The 13,341-nt window shown below is 40.8% G+C and overlaps 1 protein-coding gene across 7 annotated transcripts in view; it reads right to left on the bottom strand.

Moving 5' to 3' along the window:
• NPHP3 (nephrocystin 3) overlaps positions 1–11,525 on the bottom strand; it is a 36,502-nt gene extending 24,977 nt beyond the window's left edge. For all 7 annotated transcript variants that reach the window (XM_036332581.1, XM_036332582.1, XM_036332585.1 and 4 more), the window contains exons 1-8: positions 11,096–11,525; positions 9,250–9,375; positions 8,327–8,477; positions 6,283–6,435; positions 4,606–4,739; positions 3,696–3,856; positions 3,135–3,291; positions 798–872 (exon numbers count right to left, since the gene is read on the bottom strand). In XM_036332581.1, the coding sequence (XP_036188474.1) occupies positions 798–872; positions 3,135–3,291; positions 3,696–3,856; positions 4,606–4,739; positions 6,283–6,435; positions 8,327–8,477; positions 9,250–9,375; positions 11,096–11,491 (1,353 nt within the window). In that variant the 5' untranslated portion in view covers positions 11,492–11,525. The remainder of the gene's footprint in view (positions 1–797; positions 873–3,134; positions 3,292–3,695; positions 3,857–4,605; positions 4,740–6,282; positions 6,436–8,326; positions 8,478–9,249; positions 9,376–11,095) is intronic.
• Between the last annotated feature and the right edge of the window lie 1,816 nt (positions 11,526–13,341).

Raw genomic sequence — 13,341 nt, 5'->3', positions numbered from 1 at the left:
TTGACCGGAATCGAACCTGGGACCCTTCAGTCCGCAGGCCAACGCTCTATCCACTGAGCCAAACTGGTTTCGGTGCAGGTTCACTTTTAAAATTAATCTAATCTCTTACTTCTCAAGTAGGGTCCCCAGTACTCTGGGGGAGGTTTCAGCAAGTATGGGCAACCATAGGCCAAACATAGTATGTCTTCCTCTTGTGCCCATTTCACTTAAAGATAAAGGCTTATTTTTCTTTTCATCATTATTACCATTTTTGCTAATACATGATTTTAAATGATTTTTATTTTAAAATTAAACACATGTATACTATTAAGCAGAATATATAACTCTCATAAATTTTCAGATAATACTTGAGATATCATAGAAACTTTCAGCTCAGATACCTCCAGACCTCTAAAGGTGTATTTTCATCCCTGCTATTAGGAATAATATGGTGGAAAAATTTGAGAAGGATTTTTCTAATATAAAAAATTCAAGGTGCACACAGAATCTGAGGAGATTCACTATTAAATAGAATGAACATTTTCTCTTAAATACTTTTTAGTTAGCACTTTCATAATTCATTTTACACTTAACGGTATTGAAGCATCAAATAGCTTTGTGAGACAGATGAGAGGTAAAGGTTTATGGTACTAGTAATAGCACATGATACTGCAGGATGAACTCCCAACAGAAACAATGGCACTCTCTCTGAGTCTTGTTTTCAGAAAACAAACAAGTGATTTTCTCTGGAAAACCCAAATTTATGGAAAACAGTCTTAAAAATTTTAGATGCAATCTTGCAGGAGATGTATATTTACCTGTTTAATAATCTTTTCCACATAACTGTAAGTTTTATATACACCTTCTGCAGGATCTCCTGTGTGATCAATGATCTGGAAAAAAAAGGAAGTTTAACAACAAGAAGAAACAATAACAACAGGAGGAAGTGGGGCTGGGAAACATTTTTATAGTGCTTATGTGTCACGAACTGAACTGTACTAAGTACATTCCCTGTATAGCAGCTCATTTATCCTCACAACAATCCTCTGAGGGAAACACTGTGGTTACCTCCATTTCACAGAGGAAACTGAGACAAGTTAAACTTGTCCAAGGTCAGACAAGGGATTTAGTGTGAACAATGCTGTAATAAAACAATGTTGCAATAACCACTTAATATATATATATAACCTTTAAAATACATCATAATCAATTTTTATGCCAGTGAAGCTAATTCTACAAAACAAAAAAGCAAAATGGTATTTGGCTATATAAAATGGTCTTTTGAGTATTGCCCTGGCTGGTGTGGTTCAGTTGGTTGGAGCATCGTCCCATATACCCAAAGGTGGCAGATTCGGTTCCCGGTCAGGACACATGCCCAGGTTTTGGGTTCAACCCCAGGCAGGAAAACGTGGGGGAGGCAACTTACTGATATTTCTCTCTCTCCCTTCATCGTTCTTAAAAAAATAATATAAGAATGCCCTATCTGTGAAGAATATGTGTATTACTAATCCTATCTAATAAAAGGGTAATATGCAAATTAACCATCACTCTGTCACAAAGATGGCAGCACCCATAGCCACAAGATGGTGGCATCCAGTCCCCTCAGTCCCGCCGCTGGAGTGTCCGGTTCTGTCAGCCCCACTGGGGGGAGCAGCGGCCGACCGGCATGGCTGGATCTGCCCTCAGACAACGAGCCCCAGCATCCCATGCGCCCCGGCCCATGGAGGGAGGGAGGGAGGGAGGGCGGGCGGCCCTCTGGCCAGAGGCCGGCCAGGGTGCAAGAGACGCTGCCGTCGTTGCAGGCCGGGCTGAAGGACCCCCCCGCCACCCAGTGCATGAATTTTGTGCACCGGGCCGCTAGTAAATGATAATGTCTGTTAAGATTACAATAAGACACTGGTTTTAAAAAGCATATCAAGTGAACTGGTATGGAAGTTTAGCCTACATTTACATTTTTAATATGGCAAAGAGATCTTATTTTATCCTAATTTCATAAAATAAACTTATCCTTATAGTATACTAATTTGTAAAAGCAAGATTTATAGAATAGAATAGAGATAAGGAAGATCAATTAATATCTTTTCCTATGAGACCTAGTGGATTAAGGTGATAATATAAACAAACAAAAAACAAATGGCTCTGGAGATTAACTATAATAAAAAAGCACTTTATTTTGGCTTAGGTTCTCTGGTTTAATGTTATGCTGGTCTCAAGCTATCTTTTCAATACTACATGATGTAAGAAAAATGCTTGTATTCACATTTGATCTTATATTCTGGCTGAAATAATGAGAACCGAAAACTTTTTAAAAATCCTAGAGTTGTTTTCTATTGTATTCCTAACATTATAGACATCTACCAAGTTAACTCAGTGTGCAGTCATACGAAGCCTGTAATCTCCATTCTAAAGTATATCTCACCATGAATCTAGGGATGATCAAATCTCCTTCACTCATCATCAGTTTTTTGCTTTTCCCAGTGCTCTTAGGAAAGGTTACTATGAAAAGGCTCCTTCTTACACTAATCCTTGGTCAATAGTAGATAGAAAAGGAAAAGAGAAAAAGAAAGAAAATTAAAAAAGGTTGGAGGGAAAAGAAAAGCACAGAAAAGAATCCGAGTTGTCCACTCACAAGCCATATTTTTTTCGCCATATATTGATTGCTATTTTTTCCTCTCTCATAGTCTGCAATTAATCTGACAGGAAATCTATTGACCCTACTGTCAAAGTTTATCCAGAATCCTGCCATTTCCTATCACTCCCTCTACATCACCCTGGTCCAAGCCACCAGCACCTCCCACATGGATGACTGCAACATGTCTCCAACTCTGACCTCTCCCACAATCCCCCAATCCACAGTGCATTCTCCACCCAGCAGCCTAAGAGACCCTTCTAGAATAAAATTTCTTCTGCTGTTGCTTTAAGTCCTCCAATGGCTTCCCATCTCACTCCAAGGAAAAAAACCAAGGCCCTTAAAACGTTCTCCAGGGTTCTTCACTATCAGTGCCCTCTTATCTTCCCTATTAATCCCCCTCTGCTCCAGCCACTCTGGCTTCCTTCCTCTCTCCGAAACGCCAGACCACTCCTACGCCATGGCCTTTGCTCTAGTACTTGCCGCTGCCAAGCATGTTCTTAAAAAGCAACCCTAAGAATTTTACCTTGGCTTTGTTGGTCTTGTTCAGGTTGGCAACTTGGTCAATCAATTGCTGGACAGAGTCGGAACTGACTTTCCCATCCTCCAAACGATGATAAATTAATCGTGGTTTGCCTTCAGGATTTTTCAGAAAAGCTTCTTCACAGTCTTCCAATAAAAGGCTAGATTGGAAATCAGTATTTCTTTTACTATATTGCACAGTGACAGCAAAGAGTCAATCAACCTAAGGGTCAATAATGGGGGCTTACTGCAATAAAAAGTGGCCAGAGAAGGCCAGTTGCAGAAGAAATGAAGCTTTCCAAAAATGGATGTTTTTATAGCTCTCTTCCAGCTTAGTGTTAAAAAATGTTTATTACCAGACAATGAGAGTGCATTAAATTTAATTGTGCATTAAATTAAATTTTAAAGCATATATAACTTTAATATTTTTAAATCTAGTATAAAACACTCTCAAATATACTATTACACATGGCTTCCAATAATGGGTCAGGTGCATGAGACTTTGCAAATAAACGAAAAAGTTGTAAGTTAACTCCTATAATAAATTACAGAATTTTCAGTTTACCTTGGTAAAGTTAAATGAATGAATAAGATAACTAATGAACTCTTCTCAATTTCCCATTTTCTTACAGTGAGGTATTGATTTTCAACATCTATTGGAAAATATACAGCATGGAAAAAATATCCCATTGTCTCACACATTCTTTTAAGTTTAGGTGAATAGTCCTAGAAACAAATTAAAACATGTAAAAGCACAACTTATTTAACTGAAGATCTAGTCAGTTTTATACTACTTTAAAAAAGCATGCTTTAGAACAGGTTAGGTGGGATATTTTCTGATTTAAATTTTAAGAAATATATAAAAAAGTCTTTAACAGAAAGGCAAGTTTCTCTATAAAACAAAAATAATATTAGCTTAATAACTTGGCTGTTTCCTAGCTCAGAAAATTTGAATTTCATATAATTTTCACATGTCAAAAAATATTGTTCATTGGATTTTTTTCAACCATTCAAAAATGTAAAAACCAATCTTAGCTCTGGGTCATACAAAAATAGACAGCAGGCCAAATTTAGCCCACAGGCTGTAGTCTGCGGACCCCTGCCTTAAATTACCCCTAACGGCTGCTTTGAGCAATGAGAAACTATAACAAGGATTAAACTTTGTTATAACCTGAAACAGATTCAAGATTGGGTGGACAGATATTAACTAAAGCAGGTACTATCAACAAGGTTTTTAAACATTGTGGAGAATGTGTAATGAAGCACTCAAAAGCACACAGTTCCTTAATTTAAACATACTGATAATACTAAGCAAGATTTTCTCTTAAGAAAAGCCTAAAATGCTTCCTGCTCTTTAAGGCATATAATCTAGCAGGTAGTAAACTACTTGGTTTAGATGTAGTAGAATCAGAAATAGGATACAATATTAACTTGTACTTTAAATCAGTGAATAGAGAATTTACAAATGTCCTTACCTTAAGAAAAAGATCCATTTCAGGCTGGGTTTCATCTGTATAAATGAGGTAACATCTGACAGTGTTACTCCATAGAGAATGTGAAAACAAGGGAGTAACTTGTAATAAGCTAGCTACAGCAATATCCCAGTCATCTGAAAATAAAATTTCTCTTAAGTTAATGGAAAAAAAAAATCACCAGAAGACATTTGACAAGATGATTTTTAGAAAGTCACAATAGGCATCATAGAATGGATATATAATTTCACTTGTTAATACTAACACAGCTTCTGGAATAACATATTAGGAGGCAAACAGTCTTCCAATGTCAAATTCTATTCTGGGGCTTAAAGCAATCAATGTCACCAGTGGTCTTTGCTGGGGTACTGGTGGTTCTGGTCAAATATCATGCAACTGTGCCACATGGGCTGTTCAATTAGTTTGCTACTTGGGGAGAGCCCACATTCCCAGGCTGTCCTATGGTTCTACCTACTTATTATTCTTGAAATATATGAGTCAAAAAGAAAGTTCAAGAATTGTATAAAATGAAAAGTAACCATATGCTATTTACTGTGAGAGAACATTTTAAGAAATATTTGGTTAATACAAATGGCATAATTTAAAAAATGATTTTCATTTTGCATATATATATATATATACACACACACACACATATATATATGCGCCTAAGCAACCGTTTGACCGGTAGCTATGATGCGCACAGACCACCAGGGGGCAGACGCTCAATGCACAGGCATTGAAACATGGAACAGACTAATGAATCTCAAAGAGAAGTGGGGAGGGGGGAGGGTGGGAAGAGATTAACCAAAGATCTTATATGCATACTAGAGGCCTGATGCATGGATTTGTGCACTGGTGGATCTCTCAGCCTGGCCTCTAGTAGATAAATAATTTTACAGTTTTAAGAAATAAGAGCAGAGCTACTTATAACATCTCAGATCTTCATGGGTACTGAAATTCTAAACAGATCTTAGAGCTGTTTTGTAGACCTAAATTACATAAAAATAATGAAAATATTCTTTTGACTAAGAATACTATATTACATAACTGAGGTTTTGTATTCTACTCTGCAACCTGCTCTCACCTTCAACACTTATTAAAGATGCAGAGGGAAAGACTGAAAACTACTATTTCTCAGTTAATCTACATTAGACCCTCACTGCTCAACTAAACTACCTGAGAATTCAGATCAGAAGTTCAGTTATTAGAACCTGAATGGACAGCCTGGCCAGGGAGCACCATCTGATCCTGATGTGAATAAGGTCACTTCATCAGTCTTGGTTAGTGACAGCACCAGAACATGATGGTTTTTGTTTTGTTTTATATATATATATTTTATTGATTTTTTACAGAGAGGAAGGGAGAGAGATAGAGAGCTAGAAACATTGATGAGAGAGAAACATCGATCAGCTGCCTCCTACACACCTCCCACTGGAGATGTGCCCACAACCAAGGTACATGCCTTTGACCGGAATCGAACCTGGGACCTTTCAGTCTGCAGGCCGACGCTCTATCCACTAAGCCAAACCGGTTACGGCAAGAACTTGATGGTTTAACAATGGAAGACACCCAGTATACAAATCTCATGTTTTGCTGATGGTAGTTGGCCCAGCACAAGATTATAGTACATAAACAGTCACTACATTAGCTAAGGTAATTAGCAAATGTGTGTGTTACCTCTGTTGACGTTTGCAAAGGGTCCTTCTACATCTATAGAACTATGTGCGAACTCTGGGCCCCTGAAGGATTGCTGAAGCTGGATCATACTCCCTATGGAAGGTTCACTTCCCAAGGCTCCACCAGGCCAATATTCACACTGGGTTCCAGCAGCTGTTAAAGCACGAGATTGTATCTGAATGTTCAAAAACTTAGTATTCTCAACAGGATTGTTAATTTATAAATACAACCAATATTCAAACTTTAATGATTTTTAAAGTACTTCGTCATCCACTTCTGGCAAGTTCTAAGTTGCAGGTTAATATAATTCTGGTTATCATCTCAAATTCAAAGAGAATTAAAAAGAGAAAGATAAAAAAATTAAGAATACAATACAATACACAGATGATATCTCATAGAATTGTACACTTGAAACCTATGTAATATTAGTAACCAATGTCACCACAATTAATGTAATTCAAAAAAGAATAAAATAACCAAAGGAATTATAACAACAGATAGAGGTTAAAAACACCCCCACATACTAGTAAAAATTTTAAAAAACATTTCAACTATATGGTTTAGGTATCAATGTAAAATTTGTTATCAAGGAAAGAATTTCAAAGGAATACTATTATTAGCACAGCAGTAATTAATGTAGGTAATTCATTAGGCTGTAAGCTAAGGATGTAAAGAATACATCCTCCAATCTCCCAGAGCAACAAAACTGTTTGAATCAATAGGTACTTAAGAACTTGCTGATGTTTTATGTAAATTATATTTGCCAGAATATCTATAGGGCATCCTTTACCATAAGTAAACTGGAGGTTGGGCTAAATCTCTGGCAAAATTGAGATGATTATTTGTAGGTCTTTGAGTCTCAAATGAGTCAGTCACATTCCCTCAGACATTCTTTCTTCATGTTTAAGTAAAAACATGAAGAAAGACCTAGGAAGAAATATTAACTTGTTTTTATTAACTTGCCAAGACAAAAACAATAGAATAGTTTTGAAACACTGCACATTTTAACATGTGTCAATACTGAAATAACTACTATGATTAACGTGGGGTCATAAAAGAATCTTCTTAGTCACTCTAAGCCAATAAGAATCACTTCATTTTTTCCCCTCTCAAAAGTTAGTAATAAAAATTCCAGGATGCTGGTCAGATTCCAGTGGTATTAAAATACAAATTAAAAGGGAATTGTTAGTTGCTATACTTCACTCCAAAATATAACATTTGTAAGAGCATAATTAATTTTTTTAATAAATGGGAGAGTGATTGCACTTCCCCACCACATTTAAAATAGAATCCTTTTTTTTCCCCAATATCAGTCACACTTTATTAATATTTTCTTGGAACATGGTGGACCCTTTCATTCTATGATTCCAGGCTTTTCTTTATTTCTAGAAAAAAAAACCATTTTATTTGTTTAATTATAAAATAAAAACTTTTCAAATAGTTCACAACACTGCATTGAAAACTACTCGATGAAATACTATGCAGACATTCTAGCTGATAGTTGCAAAGAATACATCATTACTAGTATGTGGGAAAAATAATGTGACAGAGACTACTGCATGTCTGCCAATATCCAATTTCCCCTTTTTCCTTTAATAAGAACCCCAGACTTTTTAGGTGGATACAGGGGTCTCCTATTAATGATTACACTTTCCAATCACTCTAGGCATAGTTCTGGCCAATGGAATTTGAGTGGGAGTAATCTGTATAGCTTTCAGATTGTGCTTTCAAGGAAGGGAATGTATTCCCGTTTCCCCTGCCTAAGGTGCAGATGTGATGGTGGTACCTGCAGGAGCTATCTTAGACTAGAGAGGAAAGCTGTGGGTTACAGTTGGCAGAGCAACAAGATAGAAGGAAACTCAGCCCCTGACCAACTCATGGATTTCATGGGAAAGAGCTATTGTAACAGCTGAGAACCAGAGAGAAAATGCAATTCTATAACAGCAATCACTTATAAGTAAAAGGATTCAAACAAAGTTGGCTCTACAATAGCATTACACTTATATTGAAAGCTCAAAATACCATAAGTAGGAAATGCATTTACCAGTAACATCTGTACAGTTGTCATCTGAATCAGACTCCCCAGGATCAAATACTTGGATCCCCTGCGCTTGTAGCCTCTGAAGTTTGCTCTCCAACTCTCGCTTGGCTCTCAGTAAGTCCTGAATTTCATTTTCTTTGGTCTCCCTAAAAATCTTTGAAAGAATTTAAATTTTGAAACTTTTTTTCTATAATAAAAATCCTTGTGTCTTCAACTTTTAAGGACAAAGCTTTCATTCATTTGGTCCTTGATCTCTTCTTTTGTAGGATAAATAATCTGAGTACCTCCATCTCATTGTTTTGTAACTGGAATCCACTGGAATTCCAGCAAGATGCACATCTGTGGTGTGGGGCTGTCTTGTGCTCTGCCTAATATTTAGCAAATCTGTCCCCCCACTTCCACTAAATGCTAGTAATAGTCATACCCTCCCAGCCCATGGGGCATGGCTCAGTGGTTGAGCATCAGCCTATGAAGCAGGAGGTCACTGTTTGATTCCCGGTCAGGGCACATGCTGGGGTTACGGCTCGATCCTTAGTGGGGGCATGCAAGAGGCAGTCGATCAATTATTCTCTCATAGTTGATCTTTCTATCTATCTCTTCCTCTCCCTTCCTCTCTAAAATCAATAAAAATATATTTAAAAAAGATGCCCTCCCATACAAAACATCCCCAAACATTTCCAAATGCCTTCCCCAATAAAGAAACACTCCATTTTTTTCAAAATCTTATTAAAATGTTCACTTTTATACCTTTTTTTTGAAACTATCTCAAGTTTATCAGAAAATGGAAAAAGTGTTCTACTCTAGTTCTTCTAACTTTCATGACTCCTACATCACTTATCTTACGTATTCATTGCAGCATTATATGAGCTTTGAAAATATGTAGTTTTTACTCCACTTCACTTTGAGGATAAAAATGGAAAAAATACCTTGAATTGCCTTTTAACTTTATCTCTGTCATGTTCAAATGTAGCTGCCCTTTCCATTGCTTGGTATTTGGCTTCTAAAGCACTCTCCTTTTCCCGAAGTATCTTCTGATAAGTTTTTTGAAGTGCCTGGAATAATTTATCTTGTTATTTCTAAAAAAAATAGTATTCTTCCCAAATTTTACATTATCTTACATACATATTACATATCTTAGAATTTTAACTACTTATTTACTAATTTTACCAGTTATCAAGACCTGCACATTATCATTTTATTCAAACACATAATAAAACAATGCAAACATGCTTGAACTATAGTAAATGAAGACACTTCAACATTACACTTTCAATGGAAAATATTTTTTCTTTACTGTATCAGCTCTTCATCCTACACCTCGGTTTCCTGATCTTTAAGAGAACATAAAGTATAATTTCTAAGCTTAACTTGCAAGATAATTCTGTAATTCTAAGAGACCATGTGCTCATTGCCTCCATGTCTTACTCATCTTGTTATCTGCAGACCTCCTTCACTTAATGTCTGACTTAATGTCTGACTTAAATAAATACAGAAAAATATTTTTAATGCCTACATATGTGAGAAAGGAATCAAAAGGATTACATAAGGAATCAGACTGGTAACAGGAGGAAGCTGAGACTGTGGCATTTGTCCACCCCTTACTACACTCTACCCTGGTTGGTCCAGACTTCTTTTCTACCTCCATCTCACAGTCATTCTCAATGTGCAGTGCCTATTGGATAGTGGCTTGGACCCATGGAATCAGATATCTGAAATGCATACATCCATTTTATATATGCAAGTATTAAGAATGCCAATTAGGAAAACTGATAAGACAACAGATAGACTGCTGATAAATGTCTTCCCATAAAAGGGTGCTCATTATATGACAACGAATGCAGGGTGGGTGGGTTAACTAGCATGAGGAAGAATGCTTCTTCCTTTTAGAAAACTCAGTCTGAGGTATTCGTGCAATTCCCAGCATGATGCACCCAGAAACACTTGTGCTGTCTAGAAGTCTCTTCCATAGTAAAGAAAAAGAGAGTAAACAAACCACAACTCTCAAAGGGGCCCCAAACCAATGGCACAAAGTCTCACAACTCTGTTCACAGAAAAGTAATCTTTTGCTTTTTTTTTTAGTAAATTAAATGGATTAAGGCAGATGTTCAGGCCCAGAAATCAGGATTTTAAAAAGATTCCCAGGTGATTCTAATGTTCAGCCAAGGTTGAGAACCACTGGATTAAGGGAACTTAACTACACCCCAACCACAGCAGTTAAGATGATGAAAATCAGGGGCTTCCAGAAAATTCACTCCAGGGTCATTAAAACCCAAGAGCAATGGAACTTCACAAAGAAACTGAGACATAACACCCCACCCTGGAGGCAGGTAAAATTCTAGGGGGGATGGGGAGTTAAAAACTCCTGGGAAAGCTTTGGCAAGTTGCTCCAACAGATGTCATCTAAGTCTTGTGTGCCCCTTGTGAACCTACTTCCCAAGAGCCTCATGGAGCCTGGCATTTGACACTTTCAGGCCAACGGCCTCAAGGCTACTGAATGAATGAACTAGAAACAGAAAAGGGGTGGCATTAGTTCAGGAATCAGTTTAGACAGCAAGAGAATATGTCCCTTCAAATTAAAATGCACAGGAGTTTCTGCTCAACTTTCAAAACTAGCTGGTTTGGAAAGGAGACAGGATGGGCAAGGAACGAGGTCAGGCGTCCAGAGTCCAACCTGGCAGTGTCTCCGGGCGGCTCGCGGCCATGGCAGGCCGCCCGGGCCTCACTTTGCCAGGTGTCCTGTCGGGCCTCATTGGGCGCCAGGCCCGGCGTTACCTGCAGCTCGGCCCGCAGCCGCTTGTTCTCCGTGTCCAGCTTGGCCTCTCGGCGGCCCATGGACAGCAACTCCTGGTTCTTGCTGACCCGGAAGATCTCATACTCCTTCTTCAGCCGCTCGTACTCAGCCACCGCGTACTCCAGCTCGGGCACCGACGAGCCGGTGGACTTGAAGCTGGCCCCCAGCAGTCCGCCGCCGCCCGCCCCGCGGGGCAGCGACCCGGGCCCGGCCCCCGCGGCTCCCGCTCCCGCGCCCCGGCGGAACGAGCTGCGCAGCAGTCGGGCCTTGGGTTTCACCTCCACCGGGATCTCGCAGGCCTCGCCTCCGCCCACCCCGTAAGTGTCCTCGATTACCTCCCCGCCCGCGGGGCTCACGAGCGATGAGGCTGTCCCCATGGCGCTCGCAGCCCTCCGGACCCAGGTACCAGGAGGGGGCGGGACGGAGCGAGCAGGGCGGGACCGGTGAGCTGGAATGGGCGGGGCAGCAGGAAGGGACGGGGTGGGGCGAAGGGCGGGGCTAGCGGGATGGGGCGGGGCATCAAGACGGGGCAGGGCCGAGCAATAGAAGAGTAGTATAGGGAGGTGCGGGCGAGTGGCGGGGACTGATTGGGCGGGGACTGATTGGGCGGGGTCTAGGAGGGGCGGGGCCTAGGACGGGGCGGGGCGTCAGCTGCGCCGAGGAGCGCACGCACGGCTTTCCTCCGCTGCCACCACCTGGCTCGAGGCTCCCTCAGGGGCGCCGACGTCCCGGGGAGCGCTGGCCTGGGCTCCCAGTTGCTCCGTCTCCGAGTTGCCGTTGTGTCCGGCGGCCGCCCCTGACCCAGCGCTCCTCTCGGAAGGCAGCTGGGAAACCTGGGGACTTTATGGAGCGCCGGCTGCGTGCCTCTCTCTGCGTGCCTCTCAGGATGCAAGCAGTTGATTTGACCAGAAAGGCATAGTACCAGCAAAGAAAAAGCGTTTAGGTTTCACAGCGCGAGACCACCAGGAACAGTCCTTAGACGAGGTGAGGTGTTTTTTGTTGTTGTTTTGTTTTGGACTTTTTGCAACAACTGACACTGGATGGAGACTGCACATCAGGGAAACTGTGGAGCCCCTCACCAAATAAAGGGGGCGGGGAGATAGAGTGTTATACTATAGGGGGAAGGGAGAGGTTTAAGTGCTATAAAGAGGGGGAAAAAGAGGCAGGGGACTGTTTTAGACTTTACATTCAGAGAAAGGGCAGCATTGGCATCATCTCTCTTACTCTATCTTGTGTTCTTGCCCCTCCACCTTCTAACTCCTTGCAACTAATCTGGGTTTGGAGCCCTAGGAGAGAGGACCGAGGAGAGGCCAGGAAAGGCTCCGATTTGATTGACATTGCTGGGCGCTGGACTCTGGACAGTTTTTTTTTAAAGCTGGCCCTTTTCTTTTAGAATCTAAAATTTAGATGGTTATGTGAGTTCTTCAAGGATCTCTCTCCCCCTCATAACTGGATACCTTTAATCTTCAATTCTCTTGACCCAGACAAATAATATATCTTTATTGATTTCAGAGAGGAAGAGAGAGGGAGATAGAGAGAGATACATCAATGATGAGAAGCATTGATTGGCTGCCTCGTGCACACCACCCACCAGGGGTTGAGGCTGCAACCTGAGCCTGTGCCCAGTTGGGGAATCCAAACATGACCTCCAGGTTCATAGGTCGACACTCAACCATTGAGCCACACCACCAGGCACCGTTGATATTTTAAGCATCCTCTCTACTGATGTTTGTTCATCCCTCCAGGGTATCCCTTGGAAAACCCAAGATCACCCAACCTGGTTCATTTCCCCAGGGTCTGATCCACAGGTGTTACAGGTCAGGTTTTGTGGAGAGCGGCTACAGTGTTTGGACAGGTTCAAGCCTCGGACTAATGAGAGGGCACAGTCCTCTCATGGCAAAGCCACATGCAAGTCCCAGCTTGGAGGGCAAAGCCCTCCCAGCACAATTATAGCTAAAAGCTCTAGTTGTAAGCTTGACCCTATGGTCCGAACCTGTGGTCCCACATGGCTGAGTGATGTGGGCTTGATAGAGTTCCGGTGCATGCAATTGCATAGATTCGAAACCCACAAGAATGTTGTAAACATCTTGTTCTTGACCATGCCAGCGTCCCACCCAGACCCAGCTTTTTTCTCTTGTCTGTCTTTTCTCAATCCTTCACCGCCCCCTCTCAGGCTCACCGAACCTGGCTGAGCTGGCTTGGCACATATGGTGCCCAACGTGGGGCT

The sequence above is a fragment of the Myotis myotis genome, unplaced genomic scaffold (genome assembly GCF_014108235.1).
Source record: "Myotis myotis isolate mMyoMyo1 unplaced genomic scaffold, mMyoMyo1.p scaffold_m19_p_13, whole genome shotgun sequence".
NCBI lineage: Eukaryota > Metazoa > Chordata > Mammalia > Chiroptera > Vespertilionidae > Myotis > Myotis myotis.
The sequence above is the reverse complement of the archived record's forward strand: the minus strand, read 5'-3'. Positions and strand labels throughout refer to the sequence as shown.